Here is a 24,415-nt window from a genome sequence, read left to right as displayed (position 1 = left end):
AAAATAATTAAAAAAAATGCAACGTCAAGGTAATTCAGTACACTGGATCGTAACTAATAACATGCTAATAACTAGATTTTGTAAAAAAGAGGAAATACTGCTCAACGATTATTTCCTTATGTCGTTAAAACAAAATTTTCGGTGTAAGTTGTTCAAGAGAGAAAAAAATAAAAATACCTAGAAGCAGGACCAGGCGTATTATGGTGGGTGGTGGGAAATCAAAAAAGCAATAAAAATAACAGTTTATCATTACCTAACGAGCGAATGTAAAAGTATTGCATAACGATTTTTTTAGCTTTATTTTTATAAGTACTTATATGTAATAGCAATAGGTAGGTAATGCAACACGTGAAGAAAATTCAAGTTGTCATATTTTCCCACGCAATGAAAAGAGTCATGTTTTTTGGGGTTTTAGAAGTACCTGGGCATAATTTTAAAACGATAAGTCTATCGATTTTTTTTCTGGAGATGGTAAGTAGAGTCAGAGGTAAGAGTGGAAAGTTATGATTACCTAAACCCAACTTGAACTATCCCACATCAACTCAATTTAAAAATGAAATGGGGTCTTCGATATTACAAAATTGTTTGATAGGGGGGGGGGGTGAGCTTAGAAATTTTCACGCATTTGCGATTTCTTGAGAGACTATATCAAAATTTGATCGCCTAGATATCTTAAGACTTGTTGAACTTGAAACAAATTCGTTTGCTGGATTTTGAACAGTGTAAATATAAGATTCAAAACCATAAATCAATAATTAAAATTTGAAAGCTCAAACAAACTAAACAAAGTGAAGGCTCAAAAACAAAAAGATAGGTACCAAAGGGGCAAAGGAGGAGTTGCGATAAGGCCATTTTTTGGCACCAGCTAGTTTTCGACTCAACCACTCTTAAAATGTTGTAATGAATGTCCCAAATACGAATCCGTGGTTAGTTAACCCAAAATGACCATTTTTTGGTCTCCCGGGGGTTTCCAAAGTTGTGAATAAAAAAATAATTTTAGGAATCACTGAGAATTATTTTCAAAAACTTTTTCAGCGTAAAATATCTGTTTGAATCCGATTGTAGTGAGAGAAAAATATTTTTATCCGTCACTCATACTGGGAGAAATTTACACACGAAAAATTCGTTCACCAGTAATGGGAGAAAATTTCCCTGCCTCCTAGCTGGGAGAAAAATTCTCATTCGCTAAAGCAGCAGAATATTTTTCTACCCCCTAAGCGACAGATTTTCGATCATTTCAGTGACCAATTATGACGTCAGTGACCAAGCCGTGACAATTTTAACATCCTACTCAGTGGTGGTGGCGCTTAAGTCCAATTATAATCAAGAAATTATCGAATATAAGGGTAAGGGCGCCCAATATGGACCACATTTTTGTTTTTGAATACTGTGACCGCTGTAATTGAGCTGAAAATTTCGTTGATAGCTTAAAATGTACCTACATCTGTCTACTACCATATACCAAATACATAAAAGTTTTCAGAAATTTTAAGTGGGTCAAAAATATTGTTTTCTGAAAAAAAATACGTTCAATTGCTGAAATTCCATTAGAATATGTTTAATTAAGTCAATAAGAGTAAATTCCAAGTGGCTCAAAATAATTTTTTTCCTGAAAAGAGTCAAAATTTGAAAAGTAAATTTTGGGTACCTAATATGGACTACTTTAACTTGAAATTGTCAAATCTATAGCAAATCTACAGGTAGTCCATATTAGGCCACCCTATAACTTTGAACTTTGAAAAATCATAACTATAAGTACCTTGAATAATTACTAGAATGTCTCGATCGATTCAAAAAACTGTAGCACTTTTCTGTATTAAAAATAAATCACATCATAACGTTTCCCCGAAAAATTTTTCAAGAATCCAGATTTTCGTGAAACGTAAAAAAAATTTTGACCCTATCAATTTCGTTTTTTCCCTCTCAGTTCGCGAATTTTGACTTTAGGGGTTTGATTTTGGTCTCATTGTGTTTTTCTGTGAAAAATACACTAGATAAAGCTTGTTCCCACGAGGTAGTGCTCATAGCCAACGAAATTGGCTGGTGGTCCATATTGAGCTACCTTACCCTTATCTGATTATACTCGAATACATCATCGTTTTTTAGGTGGTGGCGCCAAGCTATCCACCACTCTTGAGATAACAACCAATAGAAAGCAAGTTTAACACGAAAATCGCCGAGTATAGTTGAACATGACGTAATTCTAGCCCCAGCCGCAAAAGATAGCGCCGCTAGAAGCGTTGAGCGCGTGCGCCACTGACTACACACGTTTCCCGCCTGGTTTTTGTAAAAAGCGCAGTTATAAAAGCTCTGATCCGAGACAAAATAGGCAGGACTGCAGACTTCAACGCCGCCAAGTATAGATCCAACTTTACTTGCATCTCTGTGAATGGGCTGGACACTGGAGCCCATTTGCCAGAAGAGACCAATAAATCCATCTTTAGTTTCAATATTTCCAACTGTGGTTCCTACTGTTTCCAGCTTTAGCTTCCTTCAGTTTGTGATTTATTGGACTTAGATGAATTTTGGCATCTGCAGCCTCGGACTTTGCAATCATCTGCGATGACATTGTTTCTTAAGTGAAGTCCCTATGGGTCAATTAGTGAATCTTCAGCTGTCTTGGATCACTCTTTGAAATGCACAGAGATAGGTTTTTAAGAACAAGTGGTTTTGGTTCACATTATCCGTCTTTGGATTTAAGTTCAAGACCTTAGCTCACATTGTCTTATTGTCTTTCTTTGTTTTCCTTTTTGTTTGAAAATGGCGGATGGTTAACTTCGCGCATTTTAGTTTCAAGTCCAGACGGAGGGTTAACTTCGTCTTCTTTCTTTTTTCTTTTTTTAATATTTATTTTCCTTTTTGTTGCTCCTAATCTTAAGTAATTCCCAAATTCCCCAGGGTTTGCGATCCTTTTTATTTGTCTTTGTTTTATCCCTTAAGTATAAGAATAAATGTCCTAAATGTGAATTTGTCTTGGACTTTTATTCAACTTTTGTGACTTTGAGAATTCAATGAATATTTCTAACTTTACCACAGATATATCATTCCGTCAAAAGTTCAATCATTTTATAGCTCCATCTTCAATTAATCCAACTTTAACCCCACGTATTATAAATATGTAAATATTGGGGAGGGAACCCAATTATTACATCCGCGATTCGTCCGATCCTGAGATCTCGATGAGCTAGTTATAGAATCGCGAGAGATATCATTTTACATCACCAATATTTCTATCACTATTTTTCCAACAGAACAAGAGTGCATGAATCCGATATCCAGATGGCCAAAGAGGATTTGAATTAGTCTATTATATTTTCTTATCTTCAAAGAAATCAAGATTCAAAAATTTCCATTTTTGAACTCTTGGTGAAAATTCAAAAACTTCAAAAAAAAATTTCTTAATTTTTCCATCTATGATAGTTTTTGAAATTTTCCATATATATTTCTCCCTCCACACGATGAACATTATGCGAGGAAAATTTTCTATTCTCGACCCTCGGGGACCGAAATGGGGGGTTTTGATTTTTGGAAAATTTTGGAACCACCATTTTGGACCTACCCCTTTGAGCCCCGCTAAACAGCTTCTTACAGTTTATTATCTGAAAGACCTCCATCCTACCAAATTTTGAGCTCAATAAAATTTTGCGCTGGTACTCAAAAATACAATTTTAATTTTCCAATTTTTCGTAATTTCAATATTTTAGGAACCCCTGGAAAATTAGAAACCTGCGATTTGCGCCAAACATAACGTTTTGAGGTATATATTCAATAATCTAGATGAAAAAGTTGAATAAAGCTCCCTGTATATTCGTAATTTTGAACCCTTTTTTTAGAGCCCCCACTTTAGGCACCCCTAAAAAAGGCGTTTAAACATATTTTTTCAAATAAATTGAAGAATTTACATTTGAAACACACTAGCAAGAGCTGGATAATTTTTCATATGATTTCTCCTGTAACTTTCAAAATTGGGCTATTTTGGGTCAAATTCTGAGATTTAACTGTTCGAAAAGACGTTAAAATCACGTTTTTACGATTTCAATAAAGTAAACCTAAATAACCAAAAAGCCAAATTTTATGCCAAAAAAATCTACCTATCCAAAACCAAGTGAGCTGCAATTGCCAAGATCAAATACGTATCAAAAAGCCAATGCTTCTATAGGTAATCAAAAACTGATCAAAAACTCAACTTAAAATCTTTCCTGTAAAAAAAAATCCAAAAATAAATTCACATTTACTATTCACCTGCCCTAAATTGCAGCCAATAAGACTATCTCTTCAAATACGTACACTAGACCCAAATTCAATTACCATCCCAGACAACCCTTCTGAAATCCGAAAATTCATAACGCTACTAAAAATATCAAACTAATTAACCAAATCTAACCCCCTTCCTTCGTGGGTGTAATAATCTTGCAATTTTATAAACACCCTAAAAAAATGTGTTTTTTTTTCTAATTGCACCAGTTGGAATGTTTTAGGGTACCTTACCTACCTACACTACAAGATTCTGAAAAATTCTAATTAGATACTTATACATATGTTCATAACAAATAAGCATTTACCTTCCAAAATCAGCCAAAAAAAAAACAAATACGAAAAAAGTGGGCATGAAAAAGTACCATAAGAAAAAAAAATATCAAGTTAATGAATTGTACCTATCTAAAAAATTTTAAAACTCAATTTTACGTGATGAAATACTTTGAAAATACAGCACATTTTTTCTGACTCAAACACTTCCCTTTTTTCAATTCTTATGAGGGAATTAAAAACAGAAAGAACAATTTTTTAAAAGGGCTGATTCACTCGGAATTTCCGCGAATCACCGTTATCTCCCTGATTCCTCACACTTTCGATCATTTCGACAAATTCGCAGTAATCAGTGGTCCTCTGTTGAAGTATTTTCTAAGAATGCAAAAAAATTCTCATCTACTGAAAAAAAAACATTCCAATAAAAATCTGATAATGAAACTCGACGATCAAAACTTCGACCATATTAGCAAAAAGCAGCACGTTTTTAAAATTATTGGCAAAAAACTGAGATTATGTTCGGTAAAAAAAACTTGGACTTTTAAACAATTAGGGGAGACGAATCAAACCGATAGAAATTGATGCAAAAAAGCAACAATTTAAAGCAATTTCTTTTTAGCAAAAAACTAAACTTTATGATACTTTTGACAAATTGCGAAATTTTTTGCCATTTTTGGCTGATCGCGACAAACTACGATAATTTGTAGAAAAAGTCGAGGCTTCTTAGACATTTTTGTTGAAATGAAATAGCGAAACTTAGCTATTTTTAGCAAAAAATTAAGACTTTGGCAATTTATGAGAAAAATAAAAATTTGTTCGCAGCTTCAATTAGGTTAAAAAACGGTGCTTTTTGGCAATTCTGGAAAAATTAACGACAATTTTTCTAATTTTTGGAAAAAAGTCACACTTTTTGATAGTTATTGACAAAATCGTGATACTATTTCACATATTACCAGGTATCATCTAAGTAACCTTGTAAAAAAAAAAAAAAAATCTAGCCATTTTTGGCAGAAAACAAGAGTTGGACAATTTATATTTTTGAGATATTTTTTTTCTAAAAGAAAGTAACATTAGTAACCAAAATTGAATAAGTGCACATTTTGGTTTTTCAGCCATAACTTTCTAAATTAGGCACTTACAATAACGAAAGTCTGTTTTGACGATTTCTCGCCAACACTAAAAAAATTCATATCTAAAATTAGTCAAATCGACTATTGGGGCCAGTTTTTTAGGTAGGGTGGATAGTGGATACCTATTATTTCTAACTGGTATGTGGAATGAAAGAAAAATCGCAACGCATTCCCCATCACGAAATTGGGGAGGGGATTCCTTTTAGAGAATTACGCATCACCACATGAGAAAAATGATTACATATTATGCACCGACATGAGTGAAAATGAGTGTCAGTATAATGTAGATTTACATCACAAACCTCGATCTTTTTTTTTTTTTTTTTGATTTTTCAAAGTAAAAATATAAAACGATTAGATATTGCTCATTTCCAGTTCAGTTTGAAAGTAAGTAGGTAAATCAAGTTTCATATTCTGATACCCAAACCACATAATTGCTAATTACCTACCCTCCGGAGATAGCTAAGTAGTAACTGGTAAGTATAAGTATTATACAGGCATTTATACGTACTACATTGTCGGAAATAATAAACCAGTCGAGATAGTAGGTACATTGTATATTCGTCGCATTGAACCGTCTTTCTCAGAACTGAAAATAATTATGGTCTGCATAGTTTGAAATAATTCTATGAAATTTCAAGAGCATATCTTCTCGATCTTGGTGATAAATTCCGTTAAATTTCCAGTAAACTCACCGAGAGTTTGGTGGTTTTGTGGAGATTAATTCTTACGTGTTGTATTATTTTGACAGAATTACCTCATAGACAAAATTTATTTGACGTAAATCAAAATGTGTAGTTAGAGACAGAGAGAGGTGATGAGTACCTGTAACCTAAATGATCGTAAGTAGATATAATCGTTTATACTGCAGACTCGTGAATCGCGAATGACTAAAGGTTTTTAATAAAAATGACAAATTGTAAGTAGAAATCGATAAAAGCGGCTAAAAATTTGATTTTCTTCTGCGATCGAGATTCTTATCGAGTAACTCATCAGTCATCAATATTTTAGGAAATTCTTTATTCTATGTCCATCCCAGACATTGGATCAGATTTCAAATTTCGAGGAACAAAACGCAAATCAAAAGTTATTAAATTCTTTGGTGTGAGTCATTACCCAGTAGGTGAGAAATAATTTTTTTAATGAGATAGATGGACAAGACAAGCCGATTTCATCATTTTCGAGTATACAAATATTTTTGGTAGTCTACATATAATATACCTACCTGTAAGTACAGAAAGGCAGCTGAAAATCTGCGGGTTCCTTCATACACTATCGAAATTCTTATTGGATAAATCATATCGATATTTCACAGGAAATACTTGCCAGACATATTGGATCTTTTATTTCAAATTTCGAGGAACAAAAACATTATCAAGTAGGTAGCTAAAATGACGAAATTCAAATTTGGTGAGTCAGGGCAGTACATTGAGCAAATGAGAAATAATTTTTTCTACGGAGTAGGCTGGACAAGACTAGCTGATTTAACTGGGGTATTTCAGAAATATTTTGGGTGCTTACATTTCATTTTTTTAACTGTTCAAGATGGGTTATTTGGCCTAAACTGAGATTTTAAAATCAACTAGTGGAAGGTAAAAATCTTCTACTTATATTTTTCTCTAGGTAGGTACAACTTAATTTTCATCAAAATACTTAACGTTTTCCGATCAGTAAAAAAATCAAGATTTTTACTCAATTACTCAACTTTCAGTTTGGTAGATCATCTGGAAAAGGGGGTTAAGAGGTTCCCAAAATAGTACAAATTTAATTTCGATTTAAATTTGACTGATGAAACAATAAGAAAAAAATTGACGAATTTGTTTCAAATTTAGGTTGATGGTGTAAAATTGTGAATAACGAAGAGTTGCAAGTTTTTTTAGATCCAAAAAAAGTTACAAAAGAGTTTGATCTTTTTTGTAGAAGAGTCGAACTCAGAGTTTCACTCTTTTGATGAAAGAGTTCGAAAAGAGTTTAACTAGGTATCGACTCTTTTTGAAAGGAGTTGAGTATGGAAAGAGTCAACTCTTTTTTTCAGAGAGTCTGACCAACCCTGGCTATGAAGATTCTTTTGAAAAAATGACAAACATTATCATAACGACTTTCGGTCTTGTTTGGTGTCTGCAAATTTGAAAAAAATTGAGGTTTAAAATTGTCATAGATAGACATTTTTAGAAAAATTGAAATTCCATCTCATTTCGGAGACGTTAGAAGTGAACTAGTGGTCTTCGAGGAATTATCACCTATATTTTTTACTCATCAAAATCGTAGAACTTGAATTTTTAGTTGTTCGAATTTGTAGTGATGAAATTTTGTTTTGGATCCTAGAATTAGAAGCTCGATATTGGAGGAATTATCACCTAATTATTTTTTAAAGTCAATTTTACTGAAAAAAGGACTTTTTTACTCCATCTCAAAAATCTAATTTTTGTAATCTATATGCTAGATACCTAAACTTATTCATTGTATGAAATGTAACGCGACATAATGGCAGCTCTGCTGCTGCATGTGTCATTAAATAAAATATTTGAATTTTAATCACATTTTATTTTTTAAAAAATCCCATTCTCGAAAAATGAAAAAAATTGGCTTATAATTTTCAACAAATTTGTCAAAAATTGGAACAATTGAAATTGAGTAAAAGTTTGATAGGTACCATAATGTTAAATGTAGATTTTAGAACATGAATTTCTCAAAAACTGAACTTTTCATGAGATCATAGCACAACGCCACAAAATTATTCCTTGTTTTCAGCTAAAGTTCTGTTATTGAATGTATTTTGGACATCTCTTGAACTTGATTTCCTAAATCTTATCTGTCCCTAAATTGTAATTGGGTCATTCCATGTCAACTCAACCAAAAAAAGGCGATTTTGAAAATCATGCCTTTCTATTTCGCTCAAATTTTTTTTAAAATACCTACCCACCCAGTAAGTAAGAAACCCGCAATCAGTTTGGTCCCAGCCCTCTCAGGGGGCGAGTGGGGGGCTTCCATTATTTTCACATTGTCTTGAGGTACTCAACTTCAGCAGCGCATTCCTCCAAAACTATAATACTTTGTTCAAAACTGATTTCACAGTTCGAAAGGGCATTGCATTTAAAACTTTTAAAGCATTTTGAAATTTTCAAAAGTTGAAAGTTGAACTTTCAAATTTGAAAGCTCAAATTTCAAAATAGCGCTGTAAGTGGGAGCTACCATTTTAAAATTTTGAAAAAATTTCCATAGATGTACTTTTTGATGCTTTTTTGAAAGATTTGATTTTTGAGATATGATCTCTTAATGGAGGGGGAGCACCTCTCCCCAAATTTTGGGCGAAACTTTCGAAAGAAAATCTGGGGCATGTGATGTATCGAATTCCATGTTTTTGGTAACGCTGAACACGAATATGATGCCAGATTTTTGATAGGGCTCTATCCACAGGCCCCAGAACCTCCCCAAAGGGGGTAAACGTTCAAAAAAGTGTTTTGTTCGTGTGACACATGAAATAGTATGTTTTTGGTGACGCTGAACACGAATATGACATCAGATTTTTGATTGGACCCCATCCACGGCCTCCAACAATTTTTTTGTACTTTCACCTATTGGGGGAGGTTCTGGGGGCCATGGGTGAAGTCGATTCGAAAAACTAAGGCAATATTCGTGTTCAGCGATATCGAAAACATATTATTTCATGTGTCACACAAATGTAACCATTTTTTTGAGGGGTCGCCCCCTTTGGGGAGGTGCTGGAGGCCATGGGCGGGCCCAATCAAAAAGCTGACGTCATATTCGTGTTCAGCGTCACCAAAAACATACTATTCCATGTGTCACACGAACAAAACACGTTTTTGAACTTTTACCCCTTTGGGGTGGTGCCGGGGGCCGTGGATTGGGTCCAATCAAAAATCTGACGTCATATTCGTGTTCAGCGTCACCAAAAACATACAATTCGATATATCACATGCCCCAGATTTTCTTTCAAAATTTTCGCCCAAAATTGGGGGTGGGGGTGCTCCCCCTCCGTCAAAGAGTCCCATCTCGAAACCTAAATATTTCGAAAAAGTATCAAAAAGTACATGTATGGAAATTTTGTCAACATTTTAAATAGTAGCTCCCACTTACAGCGCTATTTTGAAATTTGAACTTTCAATTTGAAAGTTCAACTTTCAACTTTTGAAAATTTCAAAATGCTTAAAAAGTTCTAAATGCAATGCCCTTTCGAACTGTGAAATCAGTTTTGATCAAAGTATCATAGTTTTGGAGGAATGCGCTGCTGAAGTTAAGTACCTCGAGACAATGTGAAAATAATGGAAGCCCCCCACCCGCCTCCTGAGGGGGCTGGGACCAAACTGATTGCGGGTTTCTTACTTACTGGATGGGCAAATATTGTAAAAAAAATGGAGCGAAATCGAAGGACATGATTCAAAAACGTTGGTTGAGTTGAGGTGGAATGACCCAATTGTTGATGCAAAGTCGAAATTAGGAAAACAAAAGCAAAAGTACCTAAATATAATTTTTAATCAACATTATTTTGCTCCTTTGGCAAAGAGATTAGGCAACTTATCCGACATGAATTTCGTAAGTATTGCATACTTTTAAGGTGGAAGGTTTCAATTTTGTCCTAAAACATCCTGTACAAATACCTACCAAAATCCGGCGGCACACTTCAGATATTTAAGTAAGGTACTTTTGGTTCTAGTACGTATACTAGATGGACGATGCACTTCTACTTTGAACATGATTGTACCTCTCAGCCATCTCACATGCTCGAGTTTAGCATTCAGAATAAAGTTCCAGAAATATAATTAAAATAAGCACGCTATACAAAAAAAGAATTTATTTTTCAACACATACAAATCATACAAAAATAATTAAATAAGAACATTTTAAAAATAATAAAAAAAAAAGCAGTCGATGATCCGAATTACAAAGGTAATGTATTCAACATTATATTTTTAAACTCCCGTCGTACGCTTGATCCAGTCAGAAAACTGAGCAACTCTGGTGTACACTCCAGGAAAGTTTTTATCAGCGCATCTTACACCATAGGATACAACACCAGCTAAATAATACGACGCTCTGATAGGAATCATCAAAGGTCCACCAGAATCACCCTATATAAAATCATACAGTCTTTAGAAACTTGCAATTAAATCACAAAAATGGACAGAAACGTGTATTAGGTAGGTAGGTACCTGACAGGAATCTTTTCCCATGCCACCTGCACATAATACTCGATGATCAATAACTGATTTTTGACTAGCATAATTTTTAGCACAAGTTTCCTGGTCGACAATGTCCACTCGAGCTTCTTGTAATATATTCGAAGATGGTCCCTCTAAAAATATACCATCAGCATGTTATAAATATGTACCAACCAACAGAATGACTCAGCAGGATAAAATTTGATAGCATAGTTTCCCACTTACTCCAATTAGTTGCTCCCCATCCGGTAATGAATGGTTGTTTATTGGAATAAAATCCATCACTTCTGTGTTCGTTGTTACTCAATATACATATAGGACGTACCAAGTCTGGACGAATCAAAAAAATACACGAAATATTAAAATAAAGAAGTGTACATTTTACAATCAACGGTTTCAGAATTTTAGATTGGCATTTTGTTATTCTTACCACTGAAAGTTACCGGATTCTTTAACCGCAATAAAGCAATGTCATTCACCACAGGACTCGCTTTGTATTCAGGATGAGCAATAATCTGATCTACAGCAATATCAGTTGGTGACGCTCCATCAGTGTTGTATTCATCCAAATCAAGATCCCCAACTCGAGCTGTTGTCCTGAAATCGACCATAAATTGAAATTAGTCTCAATGAATTGACCATCGTACACTACGTAGGTAGTGAAATAGTCACACAACCGTGTAATTAGGGTCACTCAGATACTTACAAAGTTAAACTTCCGGTATTTTGCACGCAATGGGCAGCTGTAACGACCCATCTGTCTGAAATCAAACTACCTCCACATCGAAACAATGGGCCAGGGTTTGAAGCAGTACGATATCCTACCGCCACCATCCAAGGCCAATCACCTATATAATTTCAAACAAAATTTTCAATCGTCTGTTCTCGTAAAAATTAGGTACTTGTAACATGGATAAAATATCTCACCCAAAGTTGCATTACGCCCTCCGGTGATTTTCTCTTCTTTTCTAGTCGATCTTCCGCATAATGCGTAATTCGGTGTTGTAGGGTTTCCTCGTATTTTTGTTGTTCTTTGAGTCGCAGAAGTTGGCGCAGGAGTCACTGGTGTAGGTGAAGGAGTTACAGGAGGTCGTGTAGGTGTAGGAGTTACTGGAGCTACTGGAACAGGCGAAGCATTTGCTGAATTGAAATTACAGCATACTTTCGGCCAATTGTATTCCATTCCACATTGAGATCTTCTTAGGTAATTTGCGACTGCAGGTTCGCGTCCGCGCGTTGTCAGTAGTTGGTATAAATTTGGGCAATTTCTGATATTTATACATGTTCCAGATTGATTATCCGGTGTTGTGCAATAATTATAGGATCCTAAACAGCATAACACATCAAATTTGAATTAATTTCCAAAAAATTCAGAAATTCAGAAAAATTCAATGTAATGTGCCTATATTTAAATGAGATAAATTTGTTAAATTTAAGAAATAGGTAGGTAGGTAAATAAAAAAAAGAGAACTACATACCACTTTGCCTAACTATTCTTTTATTGACTAGGTAACTAAATGCATCGTTGCTACATAACAATATGGTCAATAGCAAATAATAAACCGGCATTTTGATTTGGTATTTAGAAATCTGCAACAAAAGAAAAAAACAATTTTTATTTTAAAATTTAAAACACGAATAAGATTTAGTCACGAATAACACATATTTTTGTACTTTTGGCACTTTTATGAGGCAATAACCGACTTATTATGTGATGATTTCAGTCGTCCTTCCTAGATTTGTCGTGAAAGAGAGAACTATAAGTACAAAAAGCGAGATAGGTCGGTAGTAGGTACCTAAGCAGTAAATATATGATATTACAATATTTTAACCAGGTTTCCAATTTCAAGGCTTTATCACGGAATAATTTTTTTTTGTGCTTAAGTCATGTTTTAGGAAAAAATAATGTGTACAATTGCACCAGATTGTGTATAAATTCTTCAAATTTTGGAATAATCCAACACTTACTTTGCCATTTCATATAATAAAAATTGATTGGATAAATATAATCAAATACATAGCTAACTTTTGGCTGATAAAATCGCAAAATAGAGAACTAAAAATTTAAAAAAAAAAAAAAAAAAAAACTCTTCAATGAAATTGATTGGTATACCTACCTACCTACTAATTATAATAATTTGAATAATAATTAAGTATAATTAATAGGTATTAATCATAACAGACAGTGTTAGAAAACCCACTTCTAAAAAAAAACACACAATATCAAACACGCATAATATGTTTGCTGTTTTTTGGTTTTGTTTTTGACCAGTATGGCAGATAAAAATTGAGTCTATAGCCTCATTCCTTAAGGAAAAAATTTGCATTTGTTTGTATATAAAGTAACATATGTAGGAATACAAGATGGATCATTCAAAGTGTTGCGGGAAAAAAAGTTCAATTAAGTTGAGCTTTTTACTCTTTGTCGAAAGATTTCAAAGAACACCTGAAACTGAAAAACTAAGCACACTCCACAGCTTGGGAGATTATTTGTTCTATAATTTCGTTCATAGGTATTTTTTTTCTTTTTTTTTGTTCTCTAAAAAATTAGTGTTTTTTGTTGACGATCGAAGGATTTTAAGAAACGTTCAACCAAATTATATACTGTCTATAAACCAAATTCATTTCGTGACATTCATTTATTGGACGCAACAAAGATTGTTTTTCTTAAATTACTTAATCAATTTTTCATCCATTTGAAGTTTTTTTTTTTTTTTTTTTTTTTTTTTTTAATAAAAAAACGTTGGTGATGAAATAACTAACCAATTATCTGAACGTGCGCGGTTATATTTAATATTTTTTGGTGCCAATCTAACCAGGGAACCTTCACAACTTATGTACTCCGATTGAGCTAAAATTTGGCTTACTGAAAGAGCATGTCATTTAGACCTCAGAACCACATTTTCAGCTGCCGAAGTTAATTTTTCGATTATTGGCAAGTGTTTAAAAATAGGCAAATTAGCCTGGTTGGTACCTAGTACCTAACCTACATAATTATACCTATTAATTTTCTACCATAAAGAGCAAACATAGAGATAAAAATCTTAAACTCGGTTTGTGTGCTAAAGTCGACTCCTCGAATAGATTGGCATCATTTCCCAGCCGATATGGAGCTTCCAGCAAAAGAGTTGGCTTTTCTCCAGCAATTTCAAATCGCTGAGAACGCAGCCCTGATATCTCAGATTAGTGATACCTACTTAACTACCAACCTAAGCTATTGAATAGGCATTGATAAATTATGTCTGATGACTGTCTCGTTAATCTATAAAGATAATTTAAATACGACGGAGGAATGTTGTTTGCCTAGTAATTCATTCAAAAAATATCCACATCTTTTGTTTCGTTTTTACCTCAAAAAAAAAAATTAAATAAAATTGAAATCAATATTTCAATATTTTTTGAGTAAATTAATTTTAAAAATTCTTCACTTCAGCAAGCAATATACTGAATGTAGGTACAAGTATAAGTTATGCAAAACAGTCTGTGTCATTGAACGTTACCAGCCCTACAGTGACGTAATTGCGACTTTGCGAGGCTGAGTTTTGCATTTGTGTGATACAAGAATAATATTATCAATACCTAATTTATTTGTATTAAGCATCTTCATTTAAACCAAGTATCTCAATTCAGTTAAAACTAATGATTCAAACACTCAATTCCAACGTCTAAGATGCTAAATTTCCAAAAAATAAACTAAAATTGGTCTTTATCTACTCATCACATCAAAGAACGTAGTTAGGTATACAAAAATCTACTTACCAAACAAGATATCCAATCGAAATAAGAAGTTAATTTAAAAAAAAAAAACTACAAATAAAATAGATTCACAACATGACTCACTAATAAATTCAAAAGAAACAATAATCACTAATCAGGTACTTCGGAGTATAAGACGAAAACTTCATTAAAAATTTGCACTCGGCTATAACGAAAAAGTATCCGATAATCCGCGTATATATCTGAAGAATACACCAACTGGATCCTGGCGGACACCAACTTCGTTACTGAGCTGATGATCAATGTAAACATATCTTAAAAGCGCAATGTCAAGGTAATTCAGTATATATATGATCAATTCGTATAACTGGATTTCTATCACATAGGTAAGTATAGTATAGACGATTCTATTTTATTCGCAGTGATCGTGATTGTAGTTTCAGTTCCTCACTCCCCTCTCGATCTGAAGTTGGTGGTCATTAACTTCACTCTATCAATGTAATCGCACATGGGGAAATCGCGCGCACGTCTGAATTAAAATCGGAAGATCCCATCTTCCGCAGATCATTAATTAATCGTATGAAAAACCAATACCTGTAGTACGTACATATAGTTTACATAATGTAGGTAAAACGCCTGTCACTTTTGAAGAGAAACTCCGTCGTCGATCGTTTGTATGTATTTGGGTATTTTCGAAAAATGTGGGTCTTTCAGAGGTGTGATATTATGCATTTCATTTTGTTAATAAGTAGGTATTCCCCCATAAATCCATATCGTACAAATGGTAATAAGAATAAAGTAATTCAAACAAATTGTATGTATATTTTTTCAAATGTGTGCATTTTTTACAGTCATGTTTAAGATGGTGTAAAAATAAATTGTTTATGAATTGATTATTTTTATTTTTTATTTACTTCCTGAAATTCTTATAAATAAATAAATTTTATACCTACCTGCCCAAAACATTGTAAAAATAAAACAATAGATATCTAGGTAATTGATAGATCGAAATTCAAATCACGATGAGTAGGTTCAATTTGAGAGAGAAATAAAGTTTACAATCCGGCTGTACTTTTAATCCAATCGGCAAAATACGCGACTCTAGTATACAATGCATACGCTTCACGATTTGTAACATCGCATGCCATTCCTATAAATGATGCAACACCCGCCAGGTAAAACTTATCTTTTATGGGAATAAGTAAAGGTCCTCCTGCATTACTCTGTTGAAAAAAAAAAACGATGAATAAACAAAAATAATGTCAACTACCTATATTCTCGCAATGAAGATGAATAAAATATCAAGTTTACTAAAAATGCCTATACCTACCCTGCAAGTTGATTGACACATATTACACAACATAGATTTCAAAGTTTTCAATTTCTCTGGCACTTTTTTTTTGTCAACATTTTCTGAATGTCTTGGCTTTTTTTATTTTTTTTTTTTTTGTTGTAAAAAAATCTGCTTTTGTCAGAATTGAAAAATAAAAGTGTTTGTTACCAAATTACCAAAAAATTATACCTTTTTTCGCCAAAATTACAAAATTACAAAATATCGAAATTTCTAAAAGGTCTTTTTTTTGTCCATTTTCCCTGTTTTTTGAGGCAAAATTTTCAGAAAATTGCAAAAATCAGTTTTTTCATCGATATGGTGTTGAAATTTTTTTTCAGATTTTCAAGTGTGAGGGGGCGGATTGCCCCCACTGCCAAAGGTAGTGCTTATGTTATGAACCCCTTATATTGAAAATATTGGTAACGTCTGAAATACTTTAGAAATAGGCTAAGTACATATTCAGTTGCGATGTACTCGCGCATATAGGGCTGCGCACCCTTCTTATTAAAGGGTTCGCGGCGCCTTTGACATTTATAGCCCAAGATAGGGATTTTGGGCATAAATAAGGAAAGTCACATAAATTCTACAATTTATGTGTAAGTAAATGTACTTAGCAAGTGCGTGATTGGTCCACCACTTTGGGGGTGGGAGATTGAGCATTTTACGCTGTCTTTATAATACTGATATTCGCTCCAAGAAATTACTTACTTTTTGTTCGATATTCGCGATAGTCGTTCTTAAAGTCAGTGTTAACAAAATAATACCATGGACGAGCCCCCATTTAGGGGAGGCCATGGTATGGCTCTTTTTCGATTAACGCCATCTCGCGCATGGTTAATATTACTTAATAATAATAGATTAATCGATCTTCAATCGATTAATAACAAGTGTACCTGTTTGGTGATTGAGGAATGTACCAGGGCATATCCTCGTTACGCAAAGTGATACAAGTGCCTCTTTTAGTTAAGTTCCATCGACGCCATTAAGTATTAGGTTGGCTTTAGAAGAGATGGAAAACGCGTACAGTTCAAGTAAGTGGTGCTTGCACCTACTTCGTTTATTATTAAGCCTTTTTTCCCATAGAAGTGCAGACCAAGATGTCAAGCTCTATGGTGACCAAAATCATGTGCTTTTCGCGTAAACATTTTATTTATGTGATTATTCTCGTGTATATATTATTATGTGTGTATTTTCGCCTGTCCTATTTGTTGTGTCTGATAGGGTAAAATCTTATAATTAGGATTATTGTCTCATTTATAATGACCCACATCTCGTAAATATGTGAAGGTCATTCTCTTGTTTAAATTCATCCGGTTGCTTACTCTCTGTCAAAATTATTAACTTATGGAGTATTCGGTGAATTTATGTATAAAAAGTGTAAATACATGTTGTAAGTAAACAGATTCGTATTTATTACATGTGTTTCTTTAAATGATGTATAGGGCAGATTAGTCAAACTACGCCCTTCTGAGCTATCTAGGTATTGGCAAATATTCCCCGCCTAAGGAGTATTTCTAAATTAAACCCCCATAGTAGTCACTCTTGTCTCCACTATACCACAGTAGTTCAGCTAGTCTCCCCCATATCACAAGTTCAAAAACTTGGATTTTTATTTTTGTAAAGTTTTTTAGAGGGGGAAAATAACGTAAAAAAGCGAGGGCGAAAAGGAAAAAATTGGCACATCAATTTTTTCTTCTGGAATGTGTTCAGATGGATCCTCTGATCTACCAAAAAAAAAACGACCCTCCTAACCCTGGAGCTAATTTTTTTAGGGGGCAAAAACCGGTTGCAATTCACGTTTTTTGCGTTTTATTCCGTAAATATTAGGTTTACGAGAAAAACTACCATAACAAAAAATGTTTCCCTTAAAATTCTCGATAATTTGATACAACTCTTGATACCCATTCCTCAAGGGGGGTGCCTAAAAAAGGGGTGGAAAGAGTACCCTGTGGGCACGTTTGGCACTTTAGTGCCAGTATTTGACATTGCGTCAAAGTGAGACTAAGACGCAATGCCAATTTCCAGTGCCAGAGTGCCAGTGTCAGTGCCACAGTGTCAGAGTGCCAGTGCCAGTGCCGGTGCCGGTGCCGGTGTGGAAAAATTTTGAGAAAGCTATGTAATTTTCATATTTTTCTGTCGTTTTTGATCATTCTCTGAACAGTGTTGTCTTGGTAGAGGGCTACGAGAGAAATATTGTTTCCACCATTGCATCACTTTCTCGAAATTTTTCCGGCACCAGCTGGGCTCGAACCTGGGTTCCTCGCGTGTCAGTCCGCTGCTTTACCGATTACGCCACCGCGTGAGACATATGTAGGCGCGATAAAGTGACTCTTAGTTGGTTATTGCAAAAAGAATTTGTGAGTTGCTCATTCATTTTGAGCATGCATCACTCAAATTTTACAAATTATTTTTTTTTGAAAATTACTAGTTTGGTATTAATTCTAAAATTAATATCCGATTACAGAAATTCTTATCTGCTGATTTAGTTTTGATTTTTATTCTTTTTTTTCTAAAAAATACTAGAAAGGTTCCAATTAAAAAAAATTTTTTCAATCAAAATTTTCAAAAAGTATAAAGCTCAAAAATTTTAAATACTTATTTTTAAAAAAAATCGAAGTTTCATTCGTTGAAAAAGCGCATGTTCAACAAAAAATTACTGATAATTTTTTGTGAAAAAAGTTGTAATAAGGTTTCAAAGCAAATTTTTCACATATTCAAAAAAAATCAACATAATAATATGATGAAAAGCTGCTCCTAAAAACTTTTTTTTAATACTGAGTTTTTTTTTAAAAAATCAGAGATTTTTTCAAGAAGAACAAAAAACAGATTTTTTTAAAATAACGAGCAAGTCAGCATGAGAATTCCAAATTTTTTGTAAAATTTATTTTATTTTTTAAAAAGAAAGTAATTATTACGCAATGAAGAAATTTTAAAACTTTCATTTCTTATTAGTGATGTTCTTTCTGATATGTTGATCACGAAAAAAAAATTTGTAAGATTTTGAGAAAATTCAGAGAAGATCTCCATTTTAAGTTGAAATTTGCTTAGAAAAATTTTTAGTTTTGGAGGTGCCTCTGAAGAAGGGTATTGGTTCTCAAAGAGGGAGAATTTTCAAAAAATTCTTATGTTTTCCACTCTGGCCCCTAACCCAACCTGTTTTAGGAAAAATAGTCCGGTTTCAAAAGATAGTATTTGAGATTCTGAGTCGATCTAGGCCATTTATTTCTTCTGAGCGATTAAAAATTTGCAAAAAAAAATCGCTATAGGTACTTATAATATCGCCAACTTCGAAAAACATTTCGAAAAAAAACAACTGATTTCCTATCAACTTTTTTATATTGTTTGAAATTGGCAATAGCTATGGCTAAAAAATTGGCGTCACAATATCTATGAAAAGTCCGACTTTTTCGGCAAAAACATACTGAAAAGTTTCATTTTCTTCCCATGAAATAATTAAAAATTGTCGTTTTTTGCAAAAAAATTCCAAAAAGCCTAATTTTTCTTCCAAAAATTGCTTTGAAGCATCGTTTTTTAGTCAAAATTATCAACATGTTTCTTTCATGTCAGAAATTGAAAAAAAATTCATTTCATGTTGAAAATAGATTTTGAGATTTTTTTAAATTGAAAATGGGCGGAAGACATTTTTTCTCAATTTCTGACATGAAAGAAACATTTTGATGATATTGACGAAAAAAACTAAAAGGTACATCAATAATAACAATGGTACCGATTTACGAGTGTAAGAACTTGAAAGGTAAATTCCAGTGCCAACATTTTACACTCGAGTTCCGTCGCCTGACACTCCAGTGTCACGATATGACGCTGAGTGCCAGTGCCAGTGTCAGAATATGACGCTGAGTGCCCGTGCCTGACACTCCAGTGTCACGATATGACACTGAGTGCCAGTGCCAGTGTCAAAATATGACACTGAGTGCCAAAATCTGACACTGAGTGCCAAAATCTGACACTGAGTGCCAAAATCTGACACTGAGTGCCAAAATGTGACACTAAAGTGTCACATTTTGGCACTTTTACGCTGGCATTGCGTCCTGAGTGCCAAACGTGCCCACAGGGTAGGTGTTTCAAAAAATAAATTAATCAAAGTTACCACTCTAATATCAATCGTTTTCGCTCAAATTTTTTTTTACAAAGTCTACACACCCAACTACTAATCAAACCACTATTAATTGGTCTTTAACCCTCCCTGGAGGTTAGTGGGGGGGGGGGTGCTTGATGTTTTAAGTAACACACAACTGAATCATGTATTCGAAAAACGAATCTGGACGTGCGATATATCGAATAGTACATATGTTTTCGAAGTCGTTATGAATACGAATATGAACTTATTTTCTGGGTACAAGCCCTCGAAGCCCCCATGTGCCCCGAAAAGGGGGTCAAAATTTTGAAAAATCGTGAAAAGTCTAGTTATATATCGAATAATATGTTTTCGAAGTCGCTGAGTACGAATATGATCTTATTTTTTGGGCACAACCCCGCAAATCTCCCAACTGATCCAAAAAAGGCCAAAATTTTGAAAAATCGTGAAATGTCGAGTGACATATTGAATGGTATGTTTTCAAAGTCGCTGAGTACGAATATGACCTTATTTTTTGGGCACAACCCCTCAAATCTCCCGACTGACCAAAAAAGGCCAAAAATTTTTAAAAATCGCAAATGTGACTCGACTTTTCGCGATTTTTCAAAATTTTGATCCCCCTTATCGGGACACATGGGGGCTTCGAGGAGTTTTACCCATAAAATAAGTTCATATTCGTATTCAGCGACTTCGAAAACATACTATTCGATATATCGCACGTCCAGATTCGTTTTTCGAATACATGATTCAGTTGTGTGTTGCTTAAAACATCAAGCACCCCCCCCCCCCACACTAACCCCCAGGGAGGGTTGAAGACCAATCAATAGTGGTTTAATTAGTAGTTGGGTGTGTAGATTTTGTAAAAAAAATTTGAGCGAAAACGATTGATATTAAGTGGTAACTTTGATTAATTTATTGGACTGACATTTTTTGAAACACCTACTCTTTCTACCCCCTTTTTTTAGGCACCCCCCTTGAGGAATGGCTATCGAGAGTTGTATCAAATTATCGAGAATTTGAAGGGAAACATTTTTTGTCATGGTAGTTTTTCTCGTAAACCTAATATTTACGGAATAAAACGCAAAAAACGTGAATCGCAACCAGTTTTAGCTCCCTAAAAAAATTAGCTCCAGGGTTAGGAGGGTCGGTTTTTTTTTGGTAGATCAGAGGGTCCATCTGAACACATTCCAGAAGAACAAATTGACGTGCCAATTTTTCCTTTTAAAATCCACCATTCGATTTTTGACTTTGTTTCGAGTTTAGGTAAAACATTAATTCTCATGAATGGTAATAAAAATCTTTGCACATCTCATTGGTGTTTTAAAAATTGTTTTGAAATAAAAATCAAGTTCAATCTTTTACAATTTTATGCAACAATTGACCGATGCTAGCCCAAGCCACAATAAAATGAACCGAGGGATGGAGGACGAAGAAATTGAAGCTAAATAGACGATGCTGTGTTACGAAACTTACTAGACAAGCGCCTCTTCTAAAACGAGGGGTACATAAAATTCGTTCATCTATTAAAGTTGATTTTTGAGTGGAAAAAATTCGAGCACAAAATGTATTGTTAAACACTTCAATTTGATCATGCTGCAAGTAGGTTTCCGATGGACCTCCTCCTGCAAATACAGATAGGTAGAGGTACATGTACAAATTTGATGTTCACTTTACCTGAGTATTTTATTTTTCAACCCTTCAACATTAAGCAACTATAATAAATACGTACGCCGATGTGTAGCTCCCCAGCCGGCAATGAATGGAAGTTTATTAGAATAAAATTCATCGCTTTTGTACTGAAGACCGCTTAAAATGCAAATTGGGCGAACAGTTCGGTCGAAAATAACTGGATTTTTCAAGCGTAAGAGAGCAATGTCATTTGCAATTGGATTGTCAGTATAGTTTGGATGTGGAATGGACTGTTCAATTGCGATTTCTTGTGGCGAAGCTCCGTCTTTAACAGTATCGTTTAAATCTAAATCCCCTACTCGAACTACTGATCTATAATAAGCAAATATGGGCATTATTGAACAAACGACGAAGAGCTAGACATCAATACTTATAAGAAACAGAATTCAGCCCCCATAAGATAGGTAGGCTGAGATGATGACCATCGGTCCATCGATTCGTAGAGACGATCTTTAGTCTGTTCAGATTTGATCCAATCCAATCATTTTCTCCTGTTTTTTTTTTTTTTTATATATAGAAAATATGTTTATTGCTAATAAGGTTTATGACAGACAACACATCTCACACTTAGCAATAATATGCTCCACAATTGGAGAAGTTCAACCTACGTTTTGAAACACCCTATACATTTTTTATACCTATGTACTTACAGTGTTATGGTTTCATTATGTTGAACACAGTGTGCAGCTGTAACAACAAATCGATCAGAGATCAGACTACCACTGCATCTGAATTGTAAATTGGAACTGGATTTGGAAGTATATCCCAATGCTGCCATCCACGGCCAAGAACCTATTAATCAAATCGATAGGTATTAGGTAAAAAGGTAGGTTGTAAATTCGAACCGTTGATTGTACCTATTTTGAGAGAGGTAATATTGAAAAAATATTCATTAATTAAGTACCTACCTAACTTGGGGTTTTCGAATTCTAATTCGATTGTAGTGATGAACGTTTCACCACACTGTGAGAAATCTTTCGGTTTTCGATTCGTCGTCGTTCTTTGAGTGGTTGATGACGTTGATGTAGATATTTGATCATTAGTACGAAATGTTGAGGCTGAACTACCCTTGTCAGCACAACACACATACGGTTGACCATTTTGCATTCCGCATTGCGATCGACGTAAATAATTTGTAACTACTGGCTCACGTCCACGAGTAGTTAGTAAAGTGAGCAATGGTGGACAACTTCTGATAGGAATACATGTTCCTGTTTGATTATCCGGATCAGTACATGGGTTGGATGCTAAATCTACACCAAGACATAACACATGTGTAGATGGTATAATCAATCACTTGAGCAGTAATAAGCACTCATACAGCGTGCACAGAAATATTGAGTAGGACGCCCCTAAAAAAGTTTTATGCTATATTTATTTCGGTTTGTCATACTCATAGTGAACAAGAACAATGATAGCAAAAATGATTGGTTGTTGGATATGGATGATAAGATTCCACCAATCATATGCATCTATTTCACATTCACGAAAATAAAAATCGAAATTTCATTGAAAGATCCAGATAAACTATGAGGGTAGACGTACCAAACACACTGTTCAGAATAGGCAAAAATTATTAAAATGAAAATTCAGCATGCCTCCTTCAAGCATTTGTAATAACTAAGTATCTATACCTACGTGCAAAGTCGAAAGTAAACAATATACACATAGCAAAATAAGTTAATTACCAGCTTGTCTAATTACTCGTCTATATTCTACGCCACTGAATACACTACTAAAATTCAAAATCACCACCAATAACCAGTAAAACGACATTTTAGGTAGGTAACTAAAAATCAAAAGCACAATATTATTGAAGCGTTTCAAAGTATCGGTTTGGTAAATTAAGAACCTCTTCCGACAGATTTTGTGTGTACGTATTTTGTAAAAACCCATGACGAGTTTTTGAATCAGGGTTCAGCAGATAACATATTTAACATTTGACTTAGGTATAGGTACACTAATTACTTAGTTATGGTGTTTGTTTATGATGATTATGAATGCTCTTCAAATTAACCAATCAAATCCTAATTCCTTCCACGTGGCGTCACAAAAACGAAAAACGTAACGGAAACATAACAAAACTCCGGAATTTCAGAATAAAAGTCAAGGTATTAGAGAGGTATCCATCACTGGACGAAATTTTTTCAGTACCTACCTATATAACATTTTTAAAACGATATTTTCTCACAATTTTTTAATATACCTAAAATGATATTTTCATCAATTTTAAGAGATTTCTATCGTTTCACTTCGTTTTTTTGTTCTGCCTCAATTTTTCATCTGCTTTTTGTCAGAATTTAAGCATAAAGTGTCTGTTAGCAAATTACCAAAAAATTATACATTTTTTTCCGGAAATTGCAAAAAAAAATCAGTTTTTGAATCGGTATTGACAAGTATCAAAATAATCGACTTTCAACAATTTTAAACGAAATGTAATATTGATGGAAACTTGATCCTAAATCTTCCTAAGCTATAGTACTTTAATCGGTTACAATTTCATGATGAAAATTCACATCAATTTCAAGTCAATTTCTTGCTGAAGGCCTAAACTTGACTGCAAATGTTTGTTGATTTTTTTTCTCTGCAGACATCAATTATGCATAGGTACAGAAGTGTTGAAGTCAGAGTTACAACATTTTGCTTCATTTCTAAGGGGTCACCTCGACCCAATTCTTAAGTCATGGGAGAGTCGAGGTGGAGTTGAGGTGCAGGGATTTTCCCATCAAATCATTTTAAATAT

The 24,415-nt window shown here is 34.0% G+C and overlaps 2 protein-coding genes across 2 annotated transcripts; both read right to left on the bottom strand.

The window, feature by feature from the left end:
• Positions 1-10,455: 10,455 nt before the first annotated feature.
• On the bottom strand, positions 10,456-14,840 carry LOC135846039 (venom protease-like). The gene is made up of 8 exons (XM_065364993.1): positions 14,597-14,840; positions 12,316-12,427; positions 11,765-12,163; positions 11,544-11,685; positions 11,268-11,434; positions 11,063-11,167; positions 10,829-10,971; positions 10,456-10,747 (listed from the first exon to the last, which is right to left on the bottom strand). Exons 2-8 carry the CDS (start codon positions 12,404-12,406, stop codon positions 10,589-10,591), a joined length of 1,206 nt encoding a protein of 401 aa, XP_065221065.1. The 5' UTR covers positions 12,407-12,427; positions 14,597-14,840; the 3' UTR covers positions 10,456-10,588.
• A 516-nt stretch (positions 14,841-15,356) lies between these two features.
• On the bottom strand, positions 15,357-23,716 carry LOC135846036 (venom protease-like). The gene is made up of 6 exons (XM_065364989.1): positions 23,361-23,716; positions 22,581-22,925; positions 22,323-22,464; positions 21,713-21,984; positions 21,457-21,605; positions 15,357-15,777 (listed from the first exon to the last, which is right to left on the bottom strand). Exons 1-6 carry the CDS (start codon positions 23,566-23,568, stop codon positions 15,610-15,612), a joined length of 1,284 nt encoding a protein of 427 aa, XP_065221061.1. The 5' UTR covers positions 23,569-23,716; the 3' UTR covers positions 15,357-15,609.
• Positions 23,717-24,415: the final 699 nt, after the last annotated feature.

Source organism: Planococcus citri, chromosome 4 (genome assembly GCF_950023065.1).
Source record: "Planococcus citri chromosome 4, ihPlaCitr1.1, whole genome shotgun sequence".
In the NCBI taxonomy this organism is placed as follows: Eukaryota; Metazoa; Arthropoda; class Insecta; order Hemiptera; family Pseudococcidae; genus Planococcus; species Planococcus citri.
This window is presented reverse-complemented; position numbering and strand designations above follow the sequence as displayed.